At 41.6% G+C, this 27,481-nt stretch overlaps 1 protein-coding gene across 1 annotated transcript in view; it reads left to right on the forward strand.

Moving 5' to 3' along the window:
- Positions 1–27,481, forward strand: part of LOC139544185 (laminin subunit gamma-3-like) — a 245,472-nt gene that overhangs the window by 41,859 nt on the left and 176,132 nt on the right. Inside the window, exon 3 of the mRNA XM_071351006.1 lies at positions 26,869–26,999. Within this exon, the coding sequence (XP_071207107.1) occupies positions 26,869–26,999 (131 nt within the window). The remainder of the gene's footprint in view (positions 1–26,868; positions 27,000–27,481) is intronic.

Raw genomic sequence — 27,481 nt, forward strand, 5'->3', positions numbered from 1 at the left:
TATAATACATCCTCTTATAATACATCCACCTATAATATATCCCCCTATAATATATCCCCCTATAATACATCCTCCTATAATACATCCTCCTATAATATATCCTCCTATAATATATCCCCCTATAATACATCCTCCTATAATACATCCTCCCATAATATATTCCCCTATAATACATCCTCCTATAATACATCCACCTGTAATATATCCCCCTATAATACATCCTCCTATAATACATCCTCCTATAATATATCCTCCTATAATATATCCTCCTATAATATATCCCCCTATAATGCATCCTCCTATAATATATTCCCCTATAATACATCCTCCTATAATACATCCTCCTCTAATACATCCTCCTATAATACATCCTCCTATAATACATCCACCTATAATATATCCCCCTATAATATATCCCCCTATAATACATCCTCCTATAATACATCCTCCTATAATATATTCCCCCATAATACATCCTCCTATAATACATCCTCCTATAATACATCCACCTATAATATATCCTCCTATAATACATCCTCCTATAATATATTCCCCTATAATACATCCTCCTATAATACATCCCCCTATAATAAATCCTCCTATAATGCATCCTCCTATAATATATTTCCCTATAATACATCCTCCTGTAATACATCCTCCTATAATATATTCCCCTATAATACATCCTCCTATAATACATCCTCCTATAATACATCCTCCTATAATACATCCCCCTATAATAAATCCTCCTATAATGCATCCTCCTATAATATATTCCCCTATAATACATCCTCCTATAATACATCCTCCTATAATATATTCCCCTATAATACATCCTCCTATAATACATCCTCCTATAATACATCCACCTATAATATATTCCCCTATAATACATCCTCCTATAATACATCCTCCTATAATACATCCTCCTATAATATATTCCCCTATAATACATCCTCCTATAATACATCCTCCTATAATACATCCTCCTATAATATATTCCCCTATAATACATCCTCCTATAATACATCCTCCTATAATACATCCTCCTATAATACATCCTCCTATAATATATTCCCCTATAATACATCCTCCTATAATACATCCTCCTATAATACATCCTCCTATAATACATCCTCCTATAATACATCCTCCTATAATATATTCCCCTATAATACATCCTCCTATAATACATCCTCCTATAATACATCCTCCTATAATTTATCCTCCTATAATATATCCCCCTATAATACATCCTCCTATAATACATCCTCCTATAATACATCCACCTATAATATATTCCCCTATAATACATCCTCCTATAATACATCCTCCTATAATACATCCTCCTATAATATATTCCCCTATAATACATCCTCCTATAATACATCCTCCTATAATACATCCTCCTATAATATATTCCCCTATAATACATCCTCCTATAATACATCCTCCTATAATACATCCTCCTATAATACATCCTCCTATAATACATCCTCCTATAATACATCCTCCTATAATACATCCACCTATAATATATTCCCCTATAATACATCCTCCTATAATACATCCTCCTATAATACATCCTCCTATAATATATTCCCCTATAATACATCCTCCTATAATACATCCTCCTATAATACATCCTCCTATAATATATTCCCCTATAATACATCCTCCTATAATACATCCTCCTATAATACATCCTCCTATAATACATCCTCCTATAATATATTCCCCTATAATACATCCTCCTATAATACATCCTCCTATAATACATCCTCCTATAATACATCCTCCTATAATACATCCTCCTATAATATATTCCCCTATAATACATCCTCCTATAATACATCCTCCTATAATACATCCTCCTATAATACATCCTCCTATAATACATCGTCTTATAATACATCCACCTATAATATATCCTCCTATAATATATCCCCCTAAAATACATCCTCCTGTAATACATCCTCCTATAATATATTCCCCTATAATACATCCTCCTGTAATACATCCTCCTATAATATATTCCCCTATAATACATCCTCCTATAATACATCCTCTTATAATACATCCACCTATAATATATCCCCCTATAATATATCCCCCTATAATACATCCTCCTATAATACATCCTCCTATAATATATCCTCCTATAATATATCCCCCTATAATACATCCTCCTATAATACATCCTCCCATAATATATTCCCCTATAATACATCCTCCTATAATACATCCACCTATAATATATCCCCCTATAATACAACCTCCTATAATACATCCTCCTATAATATATCCTCCTATAATATATCCTCCTATAATATATCCCCCTATAATACATCCTCCTATAATATATTCCCCTATAATACATCCTCCTATAATACATCCTCCTCTAATACATCCTCCTATAATACATCCTCCTATAATACATCCACCTATAATATATCCCCCTATAATATATCCCCCTATAATACATCCTCCTATAATACATCCTCCTATAATATATCCTCCTATAATATATCCCCCTATAATACATCCTCCTATAATACATCCACCTATAATATATCCCCCTATAATACATCCTCCTATAATATATCCTCCTATAATATATCCCCCTGTAATACATCCTCCTATAATACATCCTCCTATAATATATTCCCCTATAATACATCCTCCTATAATACATCCACCTATAATATATCCCCCTATAATACATCCTCCTATAATACATCCTCCTATAATATATCCCCCTATAATATATCCTCCTATAATACATCCCCCTATAATACATCCTCCTATAATACATCCTCCTATAATATATTCCCCTATAATACATCCTCCTATAATACATCCTCCTATAATATATTCCCCTTTAATACATCCTCCTATAATACATCCACCTATAATATATCCCCCTATAATACATCCACCTATAATATATCCCCCTATAATATATCCCCCTATAATACATCCTCCTATAATACATCCTCCTATAATATATCCTCCTACAATATATCCCCCTATAATACATCCTCCTATAATACATCCCCCTATAATACATCCTCCTATAATATATCCCCCTATAATACATCCTCCTATAATATATTCCCCTATAATACATCCTCCTATAATACATCCTCCTCTAATACATCCTCCTATAATACATCCTCCTATAATACATCCACCTATAATATATCCCCCTATAATATATCCCCCTATAATACATCCTCCTATAATACATCCTCCTATAATATATCCTCCTATAATATATCCCCCTATAATACATCCTCCTATAATACATCCTCCTATAATATATTCCCCTATAATACATCCTCCTATAATACATCCACCTATAATATAACCCCCTATAATACATCCTCCTATAATATATCCTCCTATAATATATCCCCCTATAATACATCCTCCTATAATACATCCTCCTATAATATATTCCCCTATAATACATCCTCCTATAATACATCCACCTATAATATATCCCCCTATAATACATCCTCCTATAATACATCCTCCTATAATATATCCCCCTATAATATATCCTCCTATAATACATCCCCCTATAATACATCCTCCTGTAATACATCCTCCTATAATATATTCCCCTATAATACATCCTCCTATAATACATCCTCCTATAATACATCCTCCTATAATACATCCCCCTATAATAAATCCTCCTATAATGCATCCTCCTATAATATATTCCCCTATAATACATCCTCCTATAATACATCCTCCTATAATATATTCCCCTATAATACATCCTCCTATAATACATCCTCCTATAATACATCCTCCTATAATACATCCTCCTATAATTTATCCTCCTATAATATATCCCCCTATAATACATCCTCCTATAATACATCCTCCTATAATACATCCACCTATAATATATTCCCCTATAATACATCCTCCTATAATACATCCTCCTATAATACATCCTCCTATAATATATTCCCCTATAATACATCCTCCTATAATACATCCTCCTATAATACATCCTCCTATAATATATTCCCCTATAATACATCCTCCTATAATACATCCTCCTATAATACATCCTCCTATAATACATCCTCCTATAATACATCCTCCTATAATACATCCTCCTATAATATATCCCCCTATAATACATCCCCCTATAATACATCCTCCTATAATACATCCTCCTATAATATATCCCCCTATATCCTCCTATAATACATCCTCCTATAATACATCCTCCTATAATATATCCCCCTATAATACATCCTCCTATAATACATCCTCCTATAATACATCCTCCTATAATACATCCTCCTATAATATATTCCCCTATAATACATCCTCCTATAATACATCCTCCTATAATACATCCTCCTATAATACATCCTCCTATAATACATCCTCCTATAATACATCCTCCTATAATACATCCTCCTATAATACATCGTCTTATAATACATCCACCTATAATATATCCTCCTATAATACATCCTCCTGTAATACATCCTCCTATAATATATTCCCCTATAATACATCCTCCTGTAATACATCCTCCTATAATATATTCCCCTATAATACATCCTCCTATAATACATCCTCTTATAATACATCCACCTATAATATATCCCCCTATAATATATCCCCCTATAATACATCCTCCTATAATACATCCTCCTATAATATATCCTCCTATAATATATCCCCCTATAATACATCCTCCTATAATACATCCTCCCATAATATATTCCCCTATAATACATCCTCCTATAATACATCCACCTGTAATATATCCCCCTATAATACATCCTCCTATAATACATCCTCCTATAATATATCCTCCTATAATATATCCTCCTATAATATATCCCCCTATAATACATCCTCCTATAATATATTCCCCTATAATACATCCTCCTATAATACATCCTCCTCTAATACATCCTCCTATAATACATCCTCCTATAATACATCCACCTATAATATATCCCCCTATAATATATCCCCCTATAATACATCCTCCTATAATACATCCTCCTATAATATATCCTCCTATAATATATCCCCCTATAATACATCCTCCTATAATACATCCACCTATAATATATCCCCCTATAATACATCCTCCTATAATATATCCTCCTATAATATATCCCCCTGTAATACATCCTCCTATAATACATCCTCCTATAATATATTCCCCTATAATACATCCTCCTATAATACATCCACCTATAATATATCCCCCTATAATACATCCTCCTATAATACATCCTCCTATAATATATCCCCCTATAATATATCCTCCTATAATACATCCCCCTACAATACATCCCTCTACAATACATCCTCCTATAATACATCCTCCTTCATTTGCTGTTCACTCCTATAGAAAATAGAGAAAAACACTGAGCCCAAAACTCTTCCCGGAAATGTCCCTACAACATCCCCACCTTTATTTTCAAAGCTTCAGCTTTTAAGGCTACCAATACTTAAGTTTGAGTAATTGAAATGGTGAAGTGTCATTTATGATAACACTCAATAACATTGAATTGATATATAAAATATTTGGTCTATTACGTTGTAATAACATTTAAAGAAGCCACGCGGCTCCATAATATACAATTAATCCCTCCACACAAATATGTGCTTTTCTATTTCCAGAATCACCCAATGGTGGAAAATCCCCTTCACTCTTTCCTGAGGGAAAGCTAGAGAGTGGATCACTTCGAATTGAATTGGATTCATAAAATTGTGATAAAAAAAGGCTCTACTTATCATGTGTGCTTTTTAAGAGTAAATGGGTTGAGTGGGGGTTGGAGAAAGGTAAAACCATACTTACTCTCCACATTCAGAATGTCAACAGACCATACAATTATCTCTGTTGGTCTCTCGGGCACGTGGCAGCTAGTGAGGCCGTTTGCCTGCTGTAAAGCGTATACAGAGAGCTATAAATATTTCATAAGTCTTAAAATGGGAATCGCATTCTGTCTGCTTTATTAGCATTTTAATCCGTCTGTAGACTCGCCGCATGCTTTTCCTTTCCTGCCTGATGGGCCCGCTCCCTGTATAAAGACTTCACAGCCATTATTCCCCACGTTTCTAAACCTCTCTACTCTCCATCTTAGGGATGCCATATAGGAGAAATACTGAAAAAAGGGGTTGCTTACACACAATGGTTGGATGATAAATAGTTGAGGAACACTGGGCTAAGTGTACTTTGTTTTCTCTGTGTGTTCCCATAAATCGCTCCGAACTCCCCAAAAAACATTCAAAACAGGTCAGGTTTAATCGTGTTGTGTTTTCACATTGATTAGTATCAGCTTGCCTCGTGACAGCGCTCTCTGTTCTGCCATTAATCTACAGCGGTAAACATGTTTGCCTGATTCGTCATTACCAAACAAATTGTGTGGAATAAGAAACACTCACCTTGTAACAGAGTGTTTAGATGTTCTTCCTCTGAAGTAATGGCTTACTTCAAAGGGTGAGGCTGTTGTCAAGTTTGTAAAGCTCTTTTCCCCCTCCTTTTCAATATCCACACAGAAGATGAAAGCCACTCTATGAATTCAAATGTAATTTGTTCAGTCATCCATAAAACGTTTTCTCTCTATATATCCTTCCCTCTCTCTCCCCCCCTCTGTCTCCTTCTGTCTCCCTCCCCCCCCTCTCTCTCCTTCTGTCTCCCCCCCTCTCTCCTTCTGTCTCCCTCCCACTCTCTCTCTGTCTCTTTCTCTCTGTCTCTCTCTCTTCGTCTCTTGCTGCTTCCCTCTCGCGCTCACCTTCTCTCTCTCTCTTGCCCGGGTGAAGCTGGAAAGCAGTGTAGCAAATTGGAAGTACAGCATTGAATGACAATGAGAGAAACTGAAGAAAAAAATACATATTGGGGGCAAAGAGAACTTAAGCAATCAAATTAAAAGTTATTAAGTTTGGATTGAGGCACACTGCTCTCTCCTGTCACTGTCTCCATCTGGTAGTCCTCCAAGTCAAATCAAATCAAGTCAAATCAATCAAATCAAAGTTTATTTGTCATGTGCGCCGAACACAACAGGTGTAGACCTTAGTGCAGGCTCTAACCAATAGTGCAAAAAAGGTATTCGGTGAACAATAGGTAAGTAAAGAAATAAAACAACAGTAAAAAGGCAGGCTATAAAAGTAGCGAGGCTACATACAGACACCGGTTAGTCAGGCTGATTGAGGTAGTATGTACATATAGATATGGTTAAAGTGACTATGCATATATGATGAACAGAGAGTAGCAGTAGCGTAAAAGAGAGGTTGGCGTGTGGTGGGTGGCAGGTGGCAGGACACAATGCAGATAGCCCGGTTAGCCAATAGGCGGGAGCACTGGTTGGTCGGCCCAATTGAGGTAGTATGTACATGAATGTGTAGTTAAAGTAACTATGCATATATGATAAACAGAGAGTAGCAGCAGCGTAAAAAGAGGGGTTGGGGGGGGCACACAATGCAAATAGTCCTAGAAGCCTTTTTGTCCTAGACTTGGCACTCCGGTACCGCATGCGGTAGTAGAGAGAACAGTCTATGACTGGGGTGGCTGGGGTCTTTGACAATTTTTTGGGCCTTCCTCTGACACGGCCTGGTGGAGAGGTTCTGGATGGCAAGCAGCTTAGCCCCAGTGATGTACTGGGCCGTACGCACTACCCTCTGGCCTACCACTGTTGTGTCGTCTGCAAACTTAATGATGGTGTTGGAGTCGTACCTGGCCATGCAGTCGTGGGTGAACAGGGATTACAGTGGGGGACTGAGCTCTAGTGTAGATGATCAGCGTGGCAGATCTGTTGCTACCTACCCTCACCACCTGGGGGCGGCCCGTCAGGAAGTCCCGTATCCTGTTGCAGAGGGAGGTGTTTAGTCCCAGGATCCTTAGCTTAGTGATGAGCTTTGAGGGTACTATGGTGTTGAATGCTGAGCTGTAGTCAATGAATAGCATTCTCACATAAGTGTTCCTTTTGTCCAGGTGGGAAAGGGCAGTGTGGAGTGCAATAGAGATTACATAATCTGTGGATCTGTTTGGGTGGTATGCAAGTTGGAGTGGGTCTAGGGTTTCTGGGATAATGGTGTTGATGTGAGCCATTACCAACCTTTCAAAGCACTTCATGGCTACGGACGTGAGTGCTATGGGTCTGTAGTCATTTAGGCAGGTTGCCTTTGTGTTCTTGGGCACAGGGACTATGGTGGTCTGCTTGAAACACGTTGGTATTACAAACTCAATCAGGGACATGTTGAAAATGTCAGTGAAGACACCTGCCAGTTGGTCAGCACATGCCCAGAGCACACATCCTGGTAATCCGTCTGGCCCCGCAGCCTTGTGCATGTTGACCTGTTTAAAGGTCTTACTCATGTCAGCTACGGAGAGCATGATCACACAGTCGTCCGGAACAGCTGACGCTCTCATGCATGCCTCGGTGTTGCTTGCGTCGAAGCGAGCATATAAGTGATTTAGCTCGTCTGGTAGGCTCGTGTCACTGGGCAGCTCGCGACTATGCTTCCCTTTGTAGTCTGTAATAGTTTGCAAGCCCTGCCACATAAGACGAGCGTCGGAGCTGGTGTAGTATGATTCAATCTTAGCCCTGTATTGACGCTCTGCCTGTTTGATGGTTCGTCGCAGGGCTTGTAAGCTTCCGGGTTAGAGTCCCGCACCTTGAAAGCGGCAGCTCTACCCTTTAGCTCAGTGCGAATGTTGCCTGTAATCCATAGCTTCTGGTTGGAGCAGTCACTGTGGGGACGACGTCCTCGATGCACTTATTGATAAAGCCAGTGAAAAAAATCCCGGAAAAATCCCGGAACATGTTCCAGTCTGTGATAGCAAAACAGTTCTGTAGTTTAGCATCTGCTTCATCTGACCACTTTTTTATAGACTGAGTCACTGGTGCTTCCTGCTTTAATTTTTGCTTGTAAGCAGGAATCAGGAGGATAGAGTTGTGGTCGGATTTACCAAATGGAGGGCGAGGGAGAGCTTTGTACGCGTCTCTGTGTGTGGAGTACACATGATCTAGAAATGTTTTCCCTCTGGTTGCACATTTAACATGGTGATAGAAATTTGGTAGAACTGATTTCAGTTTCCCTGCATTAAAGTCTCCGGCCACTAGGGGCGCCGCCTCTGGGTGTGTGGTTTCCTGTTTGCTTATTTCCTCATACAGCTAACTGAGTGCGGTCTTAGTGCCAGCATCTGTATGTGGTGGTAAATAAACAGCCACGAAAGTATAGCTGAAAACTCTCTAGGCAAGTAGTGTGGTCGGCAATTTATCACAATATACTCTACTTCAGGCGAGCAAAATCTAGAGACTTTCTTAGATTTCGCGCACCAGCTGTTGTTAACAAATATGCACAGACACCCCCCCTCGTCTTACTGGAGTGTGCTGTTCTATCTTGCCGGTGCGGCGTATATCCCGCTAGCTGAATATCCATGTCGTCATTCAGCCACGATTCCGTGAAACATAGGATATTACAGTTTTTGATGTCCCGTTTGTAGGATATTCGTGATCGTACGTCGTCTAATTTATTGTCCAATGATTGCACGCTGGCGAGTAGTATTTACGGTAACGGCAGCTTTCCCACTCGCCTTCTCTGGGTCCTAACGAGGCATCCGGCACTTTGTCCTCTGTACCTGTGTCGCTTCCTTTTGTAAATAACGGGGATGTCGGCCCTGTGGGGTGTTTGGAGAATGTCTTGCGCGTCCTCCTTGTTGTTGAAAGAATCTTTGTCTAATCCGAGATGAGTGATCGCTGTCTTGATATCCAGAAGCTCTTTTTTGCCGTAAGATACGGTTGCAGAAACATAATGTACAAAATAAGTTACAAATAACGTGAAAAAAAACACATAATAGCACAATTAGAGACAGAGAGAGAAGGGTGGAGGTGAGAGAAGGAGAGAGAGAGAATGTGTGTGTGTGTGTGTGTGTGTGTGTGTGTGTGTGTGTGTGTGTGTGTGTGTGTGTGTGTGTGTGTGTGTGTGTGTGTGTGTGTGTGTGTGTGTGTGTGTGTGTGTGTGTGTGTGTGTGTGTGTGTGTGTGTGTGTGTGTGTGTGTGTTTTGTGTGTCAGAGTGAGAAAGAAAGAGAGAGTGAGTCTCAGAAGGAAAGAGAGGGAGAGATTTGTACTAGCTGATGGAAGTTAGTGGCCTCAGGCTACTAGCTGATGTAAGTTAGTGGCCTCAGGCTACTAGCTGATGTAAGTTAGGGGCCTCAGGCTACTAGCTGATGGAAGTTAGTGGCCTCAGGCTACTAGCTGATGTAAGTTAGGGGCCTCAGGCTACTAGCTGATGTAAGTTAGGGGCCTCACGCTACTAGCTGATGGAAGTTAGTGGCCTCAGGCTACTAGCTGATGTAAGTTAGGGGCCTCAGGCTACTAGCTGATGTAAGTTAGGCGCCTCAGGCTACTAGCTGATGTAAGTTAGGGGCCTCAGGCTACTAGCTGATGTAAGTTAGGGGCCTCAGGCTACTGGCTGATGTAAGTTAGGGGCCTCAGGCTACTAGCCGATGTAAGTTATGGGCCTCAGGCTACTAGCCAATGTAAGTTATGGGCCTCAGGCTACTAGCCGATGTAAGTTATGGGCCTCAGGCTACTAGCCGATGTAAGTTAGGGGCCTCAGGCTACTAGCTGATGTAAGTTAGAGGCCTCAGGCTACTAGCCAATGTAAGTTATGGGCCTCAGGCTACAGCCGATGTAAGTTATGGGCCTCAGGCTACTAGCCGATGTAAGTTAGGGGCCTCAGGCTACTAGCTGATGTAAGTTAGGCGCCTCAGGCTACTAGCCGATGTAAGTTATGGGCCTCAGGCTACTAGCTGATGTAAGTTATGGGCATCAGGCTACTAGCCGATGTAAGTTAGGGGCCTCAGGCTACTAGCTGATGTAAGTTTGGGGCCTCAGACTACTGGCTGATGTAAGTTAGGGGCCTCAGGCTACTAGCTGATGTAAGTTAGGGGCCTCAGGCTACTAGCTGATGTAAGTTAGGCGCCTCAGGCTACTAGCTGATGGAGGTTTGGGGCCTCAGGCTACTAGCTGATGGAGGTTTGGGGCCTCAGGCTACAGCCGATGTAAGTTATGGGCCTCAGGCTACTAGCCGATGTAAGTTATGGGCCTCAGACTATTTGGACTAATATAAAACTGTCTTCGCTCAGAGTCTGGCTAATACCCAGGATGGAAATTATACTACAGTACTCCTCTCCTCACACAGTGGCTGGGCTGTAGAGTGGTCCACATTGGTTTTACTCTGGCTGGGGGAGTTTATAACATAGATCGATCATGGTGCCAAACAAAACTTTGTCGAACAATGGCCTTGCTTCTCTCAACAACGAACAGTATCATTTAATCCTCCCCCTCAATCAGCCTCATCATAGCATTGTGAGTCTGAATATTGTGAGTCTGAATCCACGGGAGAGAACAGAACAGAACAAGTTTTTGCTGCGGTTTGCACAAATAATAAGCAATGAGCTACTAATTAACCTTCAGTGCTGTAAGTGATATTCAGGCCTATGTCTGTGTTGCCTTACACAATTGTTCAACCGACCATGACTAATACTACCAGCAGCATATGATAATGGTTGGTTGTGATAATGGGATTATTTGCTGCCACACTGTATGAGCATCATGGACGACTAACGGCTAAATAATGTGTGTATGCAGTATGTGTGTGTGTCTGTGTGTGTGTGTTAAAGTTACTCTTAAAGATCCACACACACACACACACACACACAGACGCAGACGCTATAAACAATAAATACAGCAGAAATTCATAAATAACATGGTATGACTAACAACTTGTTTATAACCCTTCTCATAAGGACATGTTCCACGAATGGTGTGAGGGGTAGGAATGGCAGATTTCTCCATCCCCTTCTCTGGCCATTGTATTGGGCAGTTCAATGGGGAGAAATGTCTCAGTCCCTGGAGCAAAAACGTTGTGTTATCCAGGAGCATGAGTACAAGACATCAATAAGCTGCTCCCAAACATTTTAAATCTGCATCAGGAAATTTCATCTATCATAGTTCATGTGGGATTCAATGGCATTATGAAAGGCAGCTTACAACAGTTGAAGATGGATTTTAAAGAACTTATTGGGTTTCTGCTTGACACCAACAAACACATCATAATATCTGGCCCTGTGCCCTCCCTAAGTCGGGGCATTTAATGTTTCAGCAGACTTTTAGACCTCCATAACTGGCTAAGTGACTATTTGAGCTATATGGGTGTAACATTTATTGACAATTTTGATACCTTCTGGAAACAAAGCTTGTTTTATAAGTAGGATGGGATCCACCCAAATGATTTGGGTTCCAGGGTCCTTTCACAGCATTATAAGGCTGCGATGAGACAATGACTTATCAATGACCCAAGCCCAGCTCAGTTAATCCCTACCATTGTCTCGCTGAGTTGTCATAATTCTTCAGCAAATGCACATTATCCCAGCGGTGTTGGAAGACACAATGTAAGTAATCTAATGTATGTCCCTCTAACTGCCCTGAATGCCTCTGTTGATCCTAGAACTATTGCAGTAATCATGTGCCTATGAACCAAAATTATACTGTTAGCACTGAGGCGGTGTGCCCTAGTAGGAAGTCCACTGTGGGTAGCTCACCCTGCACTAACATAAATAACATGAGCATGTCTACTTCTGCTAACCTTCCCAGTAAAGCAATGAAAACAATCAAACATCCCAGAAAAGTGCTACAAATAGCTCACGTTAGCATATATAGCCTAAGAAACAAGGTTCATTAAATCAATAATTTGCTAGTAACAGATGACATTCATATTCTAACCATCTCTGAAACTCACTTAGATAATACCTTTGATGATACAGTCGTAGCAATACATGGTTATAACGTCTACAGAAAGGACAGAAATGCCAATGGTGGAGGTGTTGCCATTTATATTCAGAACCACATTCCTGTAAGGTTAGAGAGGATCTCATGTTAAATACTGTTTAAATAATATGGCTACAGGTTCATCTGCCTCACCTAAAGCCCATTCTTGTGGGAAGCTGCTATAGACCACCAAGTGCTAACAGTCAGTATCTGGACAACGTGTAAAATACTTGATAATGTATGTGATATCAACATAGGTATATTTTCTGGATGATTTAAATATTGACTGGCTTTCATCAAGCTGCCCACTCAAGAAAAAGCTTCAAACTGTAACTAGTTCCTGCAACCTGGTTCAGGTTATCAGTCAACCTACCAGGGTAGTTATAAACAGCATATGAATAAAATCATCAACATCTGTTCATCACAGCTTTACAAATGCTGCAGACATGTGCTTTAAAGCAGTATCCAAATCCAACGAATGTAGTGATCACAATATATTAGCCGTATTTAGGTAAATCAAAGTTCTAAAGGCTGGGCCTAATGTAGTGTATAAGAGGTCATACAAGAAGTTTTGTAGTGATTCCTATGTTGTTGATGTAAACAATATTTGTTGGTATGTGGTGTGTAATGAGGAGCAACCAGACAACGCACTTGACACATTTATGAAATTTCTTATTCCAGTTACTAATAAGCATGCACCCATGAAGGAAATGGCGCCGACAAAGATGGTCGCTTCGCTTCAGGTCCTTAGAAAACTATGCAGTTATTTGTTTTTTTACGTATTTTTTCTTCCTTTGTTAGCCCAGGAAATCTCAAGTGTTATTACATACAGCTGGGAAGAACTATTGGATATAAAAGCGATGTCAACTTACCATCATTACGACCAGGAATACGTCTTTCCTGAAGCGGATGCTTTGTCGGCGCCATTTCCAGACGGAGCAGCTTACTGGTCAGACTCAGAAGGCGAGCACAACATCCCCCGCTTCCGATTATACACTGCTCAAAAAAATAAAGGGAACACTAAAATAACACATCCTAGATCTGAATGAATGAAATATTCTTATTAAATACTTTTTTCTTTACATAGTTGAATGTGCTGACTACAAAATCACACAAAAATGATCAATGGAAATCAAATTTATCAACCCATGGAGGTCTGGATTTGGAGTCACACTCAAAATTAAAGTGGAAAACCACACTACAGGCTGATCCAACTTTGATGTAATGTCCTTAAAACAAGTCAAAATGAGGCTCAGTAGTGTGTGTGGCCTCCACGTGCCTGTATGACCTCCCTACAACGCCTGGGCATGCTCCTGATGAGGTGGCGGATGGTCTCCTGAGGGATCTCCTCCCAGACCTGGACTAAAGCATCCGCCAACTCCTGGACAGTCTGTGGTGCAAAGTGGCGTTGGTGGATGGAGCGAGACATGATGTCCCAGATGTGCTCAATTGGATTCAGGTCTGGGGAACGGGCGGGCCAGTCCATAGCATCAATGCCTTCCTCTTGCAGGAACTGGTGACACACTCCAGCCACATGAGGTCTAGCATTGTCTTGCATTAGGAGGAACCCAGGGCCAACCGCACCAGCATATGGTCTCACAAGGGGTCTGAGGATCTCATCTCGGTACCTAATGGCAGTCAAGCTACCTCTGGCGAGCACATGGAGGGCTGTGCGGCCCCCCCAAAGAAATGCCACCCCACACCATGACTGACCCACCGCCAAACCGGTCATGCTGGAGGATGTTGCAGGCAGCAGAACGTTCTCCACGGCGTCTCCAGACTCTGTCACGTCTGTCACATGTGCTCAGTGTGAACCTGCTTTCATCTGTGAAGAGCACAGGGCGCCAGTGGCGAATTTGCCAATCTTGGTGTTCTCTGGCAAATGCCAAACGTCGGGCTGTAAGCACAACCCCCACCTGTGGACGTCGGGCCCTCATACTACCCTCATGGAGTCTGTTTCTGATCGTTTGAGCAGACACATGCACATTTGTGGCCTGCTGGAGGTCATTTTGCAGGGCTCTGGCAGTGCTCCTCCTTGCACAAAGGCGGAGGTAGCGGTCCTGCTGCTGGGTTGTTGCCCTCCTACGGCCTCCTCCACGTCTCCTGATGTACTGGCCTGTCTCCTGGTAGCGCCTCCATGCTCTGGACACTACGCTGACAGACACAGCAAACCTTCTTGCCACAGCTCGCATTGATGTGCCATCCTGGATGAGCTGCACTACCTGAGCCACTTGTGTGGGTTGTAGACTCCGTCTCATGCTACCACTAGAGTGAAAGCACCGCCAGCATTCAAAAGTGACCAAAACATCAGCCAGGAAGCATAGGAACTGAGAAGTGGTCTGTGGTCACCACCTGCAGAACCACTCCTTTATTGGGGGTGTCTTGCTAATTGCCTATAATTTCCACCTGTTGTCTATTCCATTTGCACAACAGCATGTGAAATTTATTGTCAATCAGTGTTGCTTCCTAAGTGGACAGTTTGATTTCACAGAAGTGTGATTGACTTGGATTTACATTGTGTTGTTTAAGTGTTCCCTTTATTTTTTTGAGCAGTGTATTACTCGCCAATGTTCAATCTCTAGATAACAAGGTGGATGAAATTAGGGCACGAGTTGCCTTCCAGAGAGACATCAGAGATTGTAACATTCTCTGTTTCACGGAAACATGGATCACTCGGGATATGTTGTTAGAGTCGGTACATCCACCTGGTTTCTTCACGCATTTCGCTGACAGAAACAAACATCTCTCTGGTAAGAAGAAGGGCGGGATTGTATGCCTTATGGTTAACGACTCATGGTGTAATCACAACAACATACAGGAACTCAAGTCCTTTTATTCACCTGACCTAGAATTCCTGACAATTAAATACCGACCCCATTATCTTCCAAGAGATTTCTCTATGATTATAATCACAGCCGTGTATATCCCCCCCACAAGCAGATCCCTTGTCGGCCCTGAAAGAACTTCACTGGACTCTTTGTAAACTAGAAACCATATATCCTAAGGCTGCATTTATTGTAGCTGGGGATTTTAACTTAGGGCTGCACGGGATCGATATGACAACAGCCAGTGAAAGTGCAGGGCGCCAAATTAAAAAAACAGAAATCTCATAATTAAAATTCCTCAAACATACATGTGTCTTATATCATTTTAAAGGTAATCTTGTTGTTAATCCCACCAACGTGTCCGATTTCAAATAGGATTTTCAGTGAATGCACCACAAACGATTATGTTAGGTCACCGCCAAATCACAGACAAACACAGTCATTTTTCCAGCCAAAGATAGGAGTCACAAAAAGCACAAATAGAGATAAAATTAATCACTAACCTTTGATGATCTTCATCAGATGACACTCATAGGACTTCATGTTACACAATACATGTATGTTTTGTTTGATAAAGTTTAAATTTATATCAAAAAATCTGAATTTACATTGGCATGTTACGTTCACTAGTTCCAAAAACATCCAGTGATTTTGCATAGCCACATCAATTCAACAGAAAAACTCATCATAAATGTAGATGAGTGGAATTATAGATATACCTCTCCTTAATGCAACCGCTGTGTCAGATTTAAAAAAAACAGAAACCAGAACTTACATGATAAATATTCCCTTACCTTTGATGATCTTCATCAGAATGCACTCCCAGGAATCCCAGGTCTGCAATAAATGCTTGATTTGTTCGATAATGTCCGTTTTTTATGTCCAATTAGCTACTTTTGTTAGCGCGTTTGGTAAACAATTCCAAAGTCATGAAGCGCGTTCACTAAAACCTGACGAAATGTCCAAAAGTTCCGTAACAGTCAGTAGAAACATGTCAAACGATGTATTGAATCAATCTTTAGAATGTTGTTAACATAAATCTTGAATAACGTTCCAACCGGAGAATTACATTGACTTCAGATGAGCGATGGGAACGGAGCTCCCTCTTATGTGAACACGCATGGTCAAAGAATGGTCACCTCATGGCAAACGTGACTAATTCTCCTCTCATCCGGCCCCCCTTCACAGTAGAGTCATCAGACAAGGTTCTACAGACTGTTGACATCTAGTGGAAGCCGTAGGAAGTGAAAACTCATTCATATCTCGCTGTGATTTCAATGGGATCTTGGTTGAAAATCAACCAGCTTAATAATATCCACTTCCTGTTTGGATTTTTTCTCAGGTTTTTGCCTGCCATATGAGTTCTGTTATACTCACAGACATAATTCAAACAGTTTTAGAAACTTCAGAGTGTTTTCTATCCAATACTAATAATAATATGCATATATTAGCAACTATGACTGAGGAGCAGGCCGTTTACTCTGGGCACCTCTGTGCACCTTTCATCCAAGCTACTCAATACTGTCCCTTCAGCCACAAGAAGTTAACAAAGCTAACCTAAAAACAATACTTTCTAAATTCTACCAGCATATCAAATGCACGACACGAGCTGGTAGTATTCTGGATCATTGCTACTCGAAATTCCGCGATGCATTCAAAGCACTCCCCCGCCCTACCTTCGGCAAGTCTGACCATGTCTCCATTTTGTTGCTCCCAGCCTAAAGACACAAACTAAAACAGGAAACGCCCGTGCTCAGGTTAATACAACGCTGGTCTGACCAATGGATGCTTCAACTTTGAAGCGTGGAATCCATATGAATCACTACGCTTCAAGCTTGCTTCGATCATGTGTACTGGGATATGTTCCGGAGAACCTCAGACAACAACATTGATGTATATGCTGACTCGATGAGCGAGATTATTAGCAAGTGCATCGGAGATGTTATACCCTGGCTATTAAAACCTTTCCTAACCAGAAACCGTGGATTGATGTCAGCATTCGCGCAAAAAAGAAAGCGGGAACCACCGCTTTTAATCATGGCAAGGCGACCGGAAACATGACCAAATACAAAGTGCAGCTTTTCCCTCCGCAAGGCAATCAAACAAGCAAAGGGTCAATATAGAGACAAAATAGAGTCGCAATTCAACGGCTCAAACACTAGACGTATGTGGCAGGGTCTACAGTCAATCACGGATTACAAAAAGAAAACCAGTCCCGTCGCTGACATCGACGTCTTGCTACCAGACAAACGAAACAACTTCTTTGCTCTCTTTGAGGACAATACAGTGCCACTGACACGGCCCGCTACCAAAGCCTGTGGGCTCTCCTTCTCCGTGCCCAACGTGAGTAAAATATTTTAACGTGTTAACCCTCGCAAGGCTGCCGGCCCAGAAGGCTGCCGAGGCTGCCGGCATCCCTAGCCGCGTCCTCAGAGCATGCGCAGACCAGCTGGCTGGTGTGTTTACGGACATATTCAACCAATCCTTATCCAAGTCTGCTGTTCCCACATGCTTCAAGATGGGCACCATTGTTCCTGTTCCCAAGAAAGCTAAGGTAACTGAACCAAATGACTTTCGCCCCATTGCACTCACTTCTGTCATCATGAAGTGCTTGGAGATACTAGTGAAGGATCATATCACATTCACCCTACCTGATACCCTAGACCCACTCCAATTTGCTTACCGCCCCAATAGGTCCACTGAAGATGCAATCGCCATCACACTGCACACTGCCCTATCCCATCTGGACAAGAGGAATACCTATCAAGGCACAAGGCAAGACCCAAATGCAGACACAGGAGGCAGATGGTTGGAGTCGTACAATGTTTATTCATCCAAAGGGGTAGGCAAGAGAATGGTTGTGGACAGGCAAAAAGGTCAAAACCAGATCAGAGTCCAGGAGGTACAGAGTGGCAGACAGGCTCGTGGTCAAGGCAGGCAGAATGGTCAGGCAGGCGGGTACAAAGTCCAGAAACAGGCAATGGTCAAAACCGGGAGGACTAGAAAAAGGAGAATGCAAAAAGCAGGAGAACTGGAAAAACGCTGGTTGACTTGGAAACATACAAGACAAACTGGCACAGAGAGACAGGAAACACAAGGATAAATACACTGGGGCAAATAAGCGTCACCTGGAGAGGGTGGAGAATATCACAAGGACAGGTGAAACAGATCAGGGCGTGACAATACCTATGTAAGAATGCTGTTCATTGACTACAGCTCAGCATTTAATACCATAATACCCTTCAAACTCGTCAATAAGCCCAAGACCCTGGGTCTCAACCCCACCCTGTGCAACTGGGTCCTGGACATTCTGACGGGCCGCCCCCAGGTGGTGAAGAGTAGGGAACAACATCTCCACCCCGCTGATCCTCAACACTGGGGCCCCAAAAGGGTGCGTTCTCAGCCCTCTCCTGTACTCCCTGTTCATCCAGCAGCATCCACAGCATCCACATCGACGGGACAGTAATGGAGAAGGTGGAAAGTTTTAAGTTCCTCAGCGTACACATCACGGACAAACTGAAATGGTCCACCCACACAGACAGCGTGGTGAAGAAGGCGCAACAATGCCTCAAGAGGCTGAAGAAATGTGGATTGTCATCTAAAACACTCACAAACTTTTACAGATTCACAATCGAGAGCATCCTGTCGGGCTGTATCACTGCCTAGTACGGCAATTGCACCACCCTCAACCGCAAGGCTCTCCAGAGGGTAGTGAGGTCTGCACAACGCATCACGGAGGGCAATCTACCTGCCCTCCAGGACACCTACAGCACCCGATGTCACAGGAAGGCCAAAAAGATCATCAAGGGCAACAACCACCAGAGCCATTGCCTGTTCACCCCGCTATCATCCAGAAGGCGAGGTCAGTACAGACGCATCAATGCTGAGACCAAGAGACTGAAAAACAACTTCTATCTCAAGGCCATCAGACTATTAAACAGCCATCACTAACATAGAGAGGCTGCTGCCAACATAGACTCACATCTCTGGCCACTTAAATTAATGGACTTTAATAAAGGTATCACCGGTCACTTTAAATAACAACAATTGAATAATGTTTACATATCCTACATTACCCATCTCATATGTATATATACTGTATTCTATACCATCTACTGCATCTTGCCTATGCCGCACGCCATCGCTCATCCATAAATTATACGTACATATTCTTACTCATCCCTTTACATTTGTGTTTATTTGTGTTTATAAGGTAGTTGTTGTGAACTTGTTAGATTACTTCTTAGATATTACTGCATAGTCGGAACTAGAAGCACAAATATTTCGCTACATTCGCATTAACATCTGCTAACCATGTGTATGTGACCAATAAAATTTGATTTGATTTGATGTAAAAAAAATTATGGTATGGTTGAGAAATGGTATGGTTGAGTGGGATGAGGCAAAAGGAATGGCAAATAAGTCTGGCTGCACAACCGATTGGCAAATGTACTACAAAATGAGAAATCTAAACTGAATAAACTAAACTGAATAAAAAGAAGAAACTACACTATGAAACAGGTAAATTATATATTTTTTATTTCAACTTTATTTAACCAGGTAGGCCAGTTGAGAGCAAGTTCTCATTTACAACTGCGACCTGGCCAAGATAAAGCAAAGCAGCGCGACAAAAAACAACAACACAGAGTTACACATGGGATAAACAAAAGTACAGTCAATAACAATAGAAAAATCTATATACAAGTGTGTGCCCTCAGGCCTGGGGGGAAGCAAAAGTAATTCTGCTACCTAAGAATAGTAATGCCCCCTTTACTGGCTCAAATAACCAATCAATCAGCCTGTTACCAACCCTTAGTAAACCAAAAAATATATATGTTTGACCAGATACAAGGCTATTTTACTGTAAACAAAATGACAACATATTTTCAGCACGCTTATAGGGAAGGACATTCAACAAGCACGGCACTTACACAAATTACTGATGATTAACTGAGAGACATTTTTTGTTAAACTTCAGTGCTGCTTTTGACATTATCAGTCATAGTCTGCTAATGGAAAAACGTATGTGTTATGGCTTTACACCCCCTGCTATATTATGGATAAAGAGTTATCTGTCTAATAGACCACCAAGGGTGTTCTTTAATGGAAGCCTCTCCAACATAATCCAGGTAGAATCAGGAAATCCACAGGGCAGCTGTCTAGAACCCTTACTTTATTCAATCTTTACTAATGATATGCCACTGGCTTTGAGTAAAGTGTATCTATGTATGCAGATGACTCAACACTATGCACGTCAGCTACTAGAGAGAGTGAAATCACTGCAACACTTAACAAAGATCTGTGGTTAATTTCATACAAAGATTTAATTTCATACATAGAGCCATGGCTACATGGAACTCTACTCCACATCAGGTAACTGATGCAAGCAATAAAATGTGATTTAAAAAAAATACACCTTATGGAACACACACACACAGCTAATGGGGATCCTTAATAAATACAAATACCTGTTCTGTTTTTAATAATGAACAAAAACCAATGATTGTGAAGGAAAATAGATGATCGCTGTGACACCTTAAAACATTATTATTTCCTTAGCCGTGTCCATATCATGGGAATACTAAGAGCTATAAACATTAGCATAACCCCCTGTGTGAAGCTTCTTCATGAAACTACATCCTGTATTTGTCTGACAGCAGGTTTTAGACAAACCGAGAGAGAGAGAGAGAGAGAGAGAGAGAGAGAGAGAGAGAGAGAGAGAGAGAGAGAGAGAGAGAGAGAGAGAGAGAGAGAGAGAGAGAGAGAGAGAGAGAGAGAGAGAGAGAGAGAGAGAGAGAGAGAGAAATAAGCATCAAAAAGAAGCTTGGGAAGGTTGAATCATCCTGAGTTGGTTGTTTTAAATCTATAACGAGGAGGACTCCAGGATATAGTTGATCAAAGAGTATCTCCTCTTACTTACTTCTGTTGGTTAACTTTTTCTCTGGAGACATGAGGCTATTTATAACAGAGAGTAATGGTGGATGGATCCCTGATCACCTGCTTCTGGCTATTGATCATTGGTCAGAATGGATCACATGTCAGGAAGTGACTGCAGTAAGATGTCGTCATCTTGGATTGGTTTCCGAAGCTGGACGCTTATCATCGACCAATCAGCATTCATTCGTGTCTATGATACAGCAAAATGTTGTTCTCAGAATTCTGACCCAGACCCCAGCAAGGTGAGGGGAAAAGTTTTCTGAGACTAACTTCAAACATATGTATCTCCAAAACTCTTGGCTCTCCTCTAACCTTGCTGTGGTTGTTGAGGTGTGAAGCAAAACAAGAGGGAGGGAGATAGAGCAGGAGAGAGAGTGAGAAAATGTATGGAGAAGTTATCTGTTTTGTTTCCCATCATTCCCTTCCTGCCCTGAATTAGAATAAGCTCTCCCCTGTATTCTTTCACTTCCCTATTCAAATTCCTTCTTCAAACATGGTTTGAAGACACTCGCTCCACTGGCATAATTTCCTCTCCTTCTTTGCTCCTCTCCTCATCTTCCCCTCCTCTTCTCCTCCCCTCCATATTTCCCCCTTCCTCTCCTCAATTTGTTACCAAACAGCCAGCACCCCCCCTACTCCCTCACCTCCCCACCACCCCCCTTTTAAAACCCCCATTCCATGTTTTCCCCCATTGACGATGGTACTGGGAGCGGCGAGCAGGCGGGAGTGCGTGAAGGATGAACGTACGCTTCCACCGGCAGCCCCTGGGCACTGGGGTCGTTCGGCAGCGTCCAAACCCCATTAGCAGGAGCAGAGCCATGTCAAGCAGGGCTGAAGTTGATAAGCAGGCCCCAAAACAGTAGCGTGCCAGCTCCAACCTGCTCTGCACCGTGCTGCTGTGAAACAGGCAGCTCACAAACACAAGGCACACCCTCCTCAAGGGCTCCCTGAGGAAAGTGCCACCAGAGAGGGAGAGAGAGAGGTGGGAAAGAGGAGAGAAAGAGGTAGTAAAAATGTTATTGTTTATTTCACTTTGGTATATTATCTACCTCACTTGCTTTGGCAATGTTAACACATGTTTCCCATGCCAATAAAGCCCCTTGAAATGAGAAATGAAAAATGAGACATAGACAGAGAGACAGAGAGACAGACAGAGACAGATGGAGAGACAGAGAGACAGAGACAGAGAGAGACAGAGAGAAAGAGAGAGAGAGACAGAGATGGAAAGACAGAGAGAGAGACACAGACAGAGAGACAGATGGAGAGACAGAGGCAGAGAGACAGGAAGACACAGAGAGAGAGAGAGAGAGAGAGAGAGAGAGAGAGAGAGAGAGAGAGAGAGAGAGAGAGAGAGAGAGAGAGAGAGAGAGAGAGAGAGAGAGAGAGAGAGAGAGAGAGAGAGAGAGAGAGAGAGAGAGAGAGGAAGAGAGAGAGAGAGGCTGATGGAGAGACAGACAGAGAGACAGAGAGACAGACAGAGAGACAGAAATGGACGGCGAGACAGAGAGAGAGACAGAGAAATAGACAGACAGAGAGACACAGAGACAGAGAGCTAATAGAGTAGCAGGAGAGTGAGAATAAAGGATACTTACTGATCACCACATTAGCTTTCCAAAGGACGTTGTCCACATATTACAAATGACCACTTTCTATGATTGTTTTGGTCTAATTCTCAGCTACTTTCACTGTTATGTTGACCTGGATTAGAACATTTGATCCAGCTCAGGCAGTAGTACCCATCCACAATGTTAACACATGTCTGACCCAGGTCCAACCCAGGTCTGGCCCTGTTGACCCACATAAGTCACCAAGGTCCAGGAGTCCTACTGTTTCTGCCCCTTTAAGGGTTAAAGGGGTTATGGAACACATGTGTTCTAGATTTCCACCACATGTTCCAAACAGGCTTCATGACCATTTGACTCTCCACTAGCGATACGCGGGTTGACTCATAACCCGCAGTCCCTACGGTTATATCCGTGGGTTGGATGGGTGTAGGGTCATTAAACAATACCTTAAAAAATCCGTAAATGTGTAATTATTGTGCAATTTATGTAGTCTATCTACATTGAGGTTTTTCTTTCATTATTTTAGGCTATCTGGTATTAGTGCATCAGCCTAAGCTTTAGGGCTTAACTGTACTCACGCCAAATTGCCTACACAGTCAATCGCCAAATAATGCTTTTGGTGACGGGCAGAAAAAGTTGAAGTTGTGTTGAAGTGTTGAAGTTTAATTCAAGAAGACAAAAGCTGTGAAAGGAGAGTTGAAAATAAAGAAAAGGGATGGCCAGAAAAGTAATGTTTTGAAAAGATTTGGTAAAGTGGCAAAGAGGATGATGGCAGTGCCAGCTATGTTAGGTGTGATGAATGTGAGGCGCTATACAAATTCGACAGTCACAAGACAGGACTTCAAATAGGCCTATGGCATGTCAAGGGAACTGTAGCCTACTGTTTAGATGGGTTAAATGGAAACTGAAATTTTGTTCATTGACTAACCAGAATAACCTACTGTTTTTTTGGCAAACTACAAAGTCCTCTGATAATACTAGTCCTTATGCGAATCGACATCCCTGTGTTTTGAGAGAAATATCTGAGTTTTACAGGTGTTGCTCGCGGTTTGAGCAAGAAAACAATAACTGACTCGATAAATTTAACAAAGTGATTAATTGGACATCGGCAAATGCATCATAAAACATATTGTGCCTATTTAATGAAACACTTTGTGTTAATAGAACCCAAAGCAGCATACAACTGAGCTAAACATTTGGACAAGTTCACTTTCTCATCCGTAGCTTAAAAATGCATATCAAGTGCAAGTTAGCTGTTTTGGCTCACATCTGAAGACTAGGGGGCATTTAGGACGTCTTCTACTGCGGATCACTAAAATATTTGAATGATTATGATCACACTTCTTCAATTCAAATATTATGGCAACACTATACCAAAGATGGTTTGAACTTGCGAACCAAGCTGGATTTGTTAGTGTAGCCTGTTATCGCCTGGACTTGTTGAAATATCTTCACACCTAGAAAAAACCTCCAGACTTCCATCATAACAGTTGATGTATTAAAAAAATGACAAAATTAAGAAAGAATTACAGGTGGCTGTCACGTTCGTCGTATGAATCGGACCAAGGCGCAGCGTGGTATGTATGCATTCTTATTTATTTTAACGAATGAACACTGAACAAACTACCAAAATAACAAAACGAACCGTGAAGCTATAAGGAGAGTGCAGACAGGCAATTAAACATAGAACAAGAACCCACGAACACCAAAGGGAAAATGGCTACCTAAATATGATCCCCAATCAGAGACAACGATAAACAGCTGCCTCTGATTGGGAACCATATCAGGCCACCATAGACATACAAATCACCTAGACCTACAAACACCCTATACATACAAAAACCCTAGACAGTACAAAAACTAACGTACCCACCCTCGTCACACCCTGACCTAACCAAAATATAAAGAAAACATAAATCTCTCAGGTCAGGGCGTGACAGTGGCAGTTTGGAAAAAATTTGTCCCACCTGAATCATCCTCTGGAATAATGGACATTCTGGGAAAATAAATACATAACCAACGTTCTCTAATAATACTAGCCCGTGTGAATAGAGCTCAAGCCTTAATAATAAATCCTGCAGAATTAAACATTTGATATAAAATGATATACCAAAGCAAAATTTGGACTTAAAGTGGCTGACCTGCTCGCTAACTCATAGGTGTCCTTACAGAATCTCTTACTAACGACACTGAGAGAGACTCATAGACAGCCTGATAGAATAATAGTCTTTGAGGCAGTGCTAAATATAAAGTTTTACTGCAGTAGCTGTGCTTTATATACACAGTGACAGATCACACAAAACAAGTTGTGAAGCTAACTCGAGAGGATAATTATTGGTTGCATTTTACATGAACTTGTCCAAATAATAGTTCAATTTAATTTTAGTTTTTATTGACTGTATGCTTGTTTATTCCATGTGTAACTCTGTGTTGTTGTTTGTGTCGAACTGCTGTGCTTTATCTTGGCCAGGTCACAGTTGTAAATGAGAACTTGTTCTCAACTAGCCTACCTGGTTAAATAAAGGTGAAATAAATAAAAAAAAATATAGTGTTTGAAAACAATATTGTAGACTTAATTAGTCTTCACTATGTTTCCCTCTTGCTATAGAGAAAAATCCCCTACTTTTCTTTTTCTTGAAGTCGAGTTGTCACATGTTCTCATATATGTAGTCTTATAGGCTAACTATATTAAATAAGAATCAACATCATACATGGTGTTACCCAATTCCCCTAGTCCTTGGTACGGCATGCTAGCCAGTAGATCTTGAGGCAGGCGTACAGTACATGTACCTAACTGTTCCACATGTTGTTTGTCTGAGGCCTATCCGCTCCACTCTCCTCCCATTCCTCTCATTCCCCTACTCCCCTACATCAAACACCCCTCATGGGAGAGTGTACAGAAAACACAACACAGGATTAAAACAGGCTTTTTCAGGATGCCATACAGTCCACAGAGTCCCCAACCAGCCAAGTGAAAGACACAACGTTTCTGTAATCTATTTGTTTTAAAGTTGTGAGGAGAGAAATATTCCCTTATTCCATATTTTCTCCTTTTGTTCTCTCCTCAACTGACCATGTTTTATCTTCCTCCCCCTATTTCTCTCTTCTGTTTACCTTTATCCTGCTGTTTGTCTTTCCCTCTTTCTTTCCTCTCCCCTCCCTCGCTTCGTCTCCACCTCTCACATTCTATTCTATTTTACTGTTCCAATTCAGCCCCTCCGTGGTGCATTCAGCTTCATATACTGTAGCTGTCATCATATCTGTGTGCTGCTAAAACCTTATCCATTATAATGAAAGAGTCTGGGAACCCTGTACCAAGTCTCCTCTCTAGCTTATATCATCTCTTTATCTCTTCTGCTCATTTCCTCTCTATTTATCCCCCTTTTCTTATTTCTTATATTATATCTCTTTCAGAGCCACACCCTGCTCTTCCCCTCTTTCTCTTGACTCCCATTTGCTTTTTTCATCTTTCTCTCTCTCCCCCCTTTCTCTCCCATCCTGTTCTTCCTCCACCTTCTGACCGAGCCTGAATCTGTCTTTACCTTTCCTTTTGTTCTCCATCTCAACCCATTACTTCCCTCCGACCGCTCTAACCCTTCCCCCTCATGTCCCTCTCCTCTCGGTCCCACTCTGTAGGAGTAGCTGACAGCCACCATCCCTCCATCCCCTCCTCCTCATCCCCCTCTCCTTGTCTCTGTCTCATCCTTTAGGAGTGGGTGACAGCCACTGACCTGCTCATCTCTCTGGACAGGCTCAACACATTCGGAGATGAGTTCTTCAAGGACGCCAAGGTGCTGCGATCCTACTTCTACGCCATCTCCGATTTCTCCGTAGGCGCCAGGTAACACACACCTGACGTCTAAGAGAGAGAGGGAGAGAAAAAGGGAGAGAACAAGAGAGGGAGTGAAGAAGAGAGGGAGAGAAGAAGAGAGAGAGCCTGTTTGCTTTGATTTATCTTTGTCTTTGCTCATTTCTCTCAAACAGACTCGACTATGAAACAACAACCCAGCTCGTTATAGTGCCCCATTTGATAGATAATAAAATAGATATTAAAACAGATAATAAAATGCTTCTCCACATTTCCTCCCTCTCTGTATCCTTTTTACATAACAAATAGTCTAACTCAACACAAGCCCTCTATGGTCCTGGACAGTAGATTGTAAGGCGAATAGATAGAACACACTCCCTCCCTCCGCATACCAAGTTCCCACCTAAAAAGAACAGAGCCACATCATCCTCCTCTGTCCCCATGTCTTTTCCATCACTGTCCCTGCTCTGTCTCTTGTCCTCAGACCTGGGTTCAAATTCTATTTGAAATCATTA

This window comes from Salvelinus alpinus, chromosome 18 (assembly GCF_045679555.1).
Source record: "Salvelinus alpinus chromosome 18, SLU_Salpinus.1, whole genome shotgun sequence".
Lineage (NCBI taxonomy): Eukaryota > Metazoa > Chordata > Actinopteri > Salmoniformes > Salmonidae > Salvelinus > Salvelinus alpinus.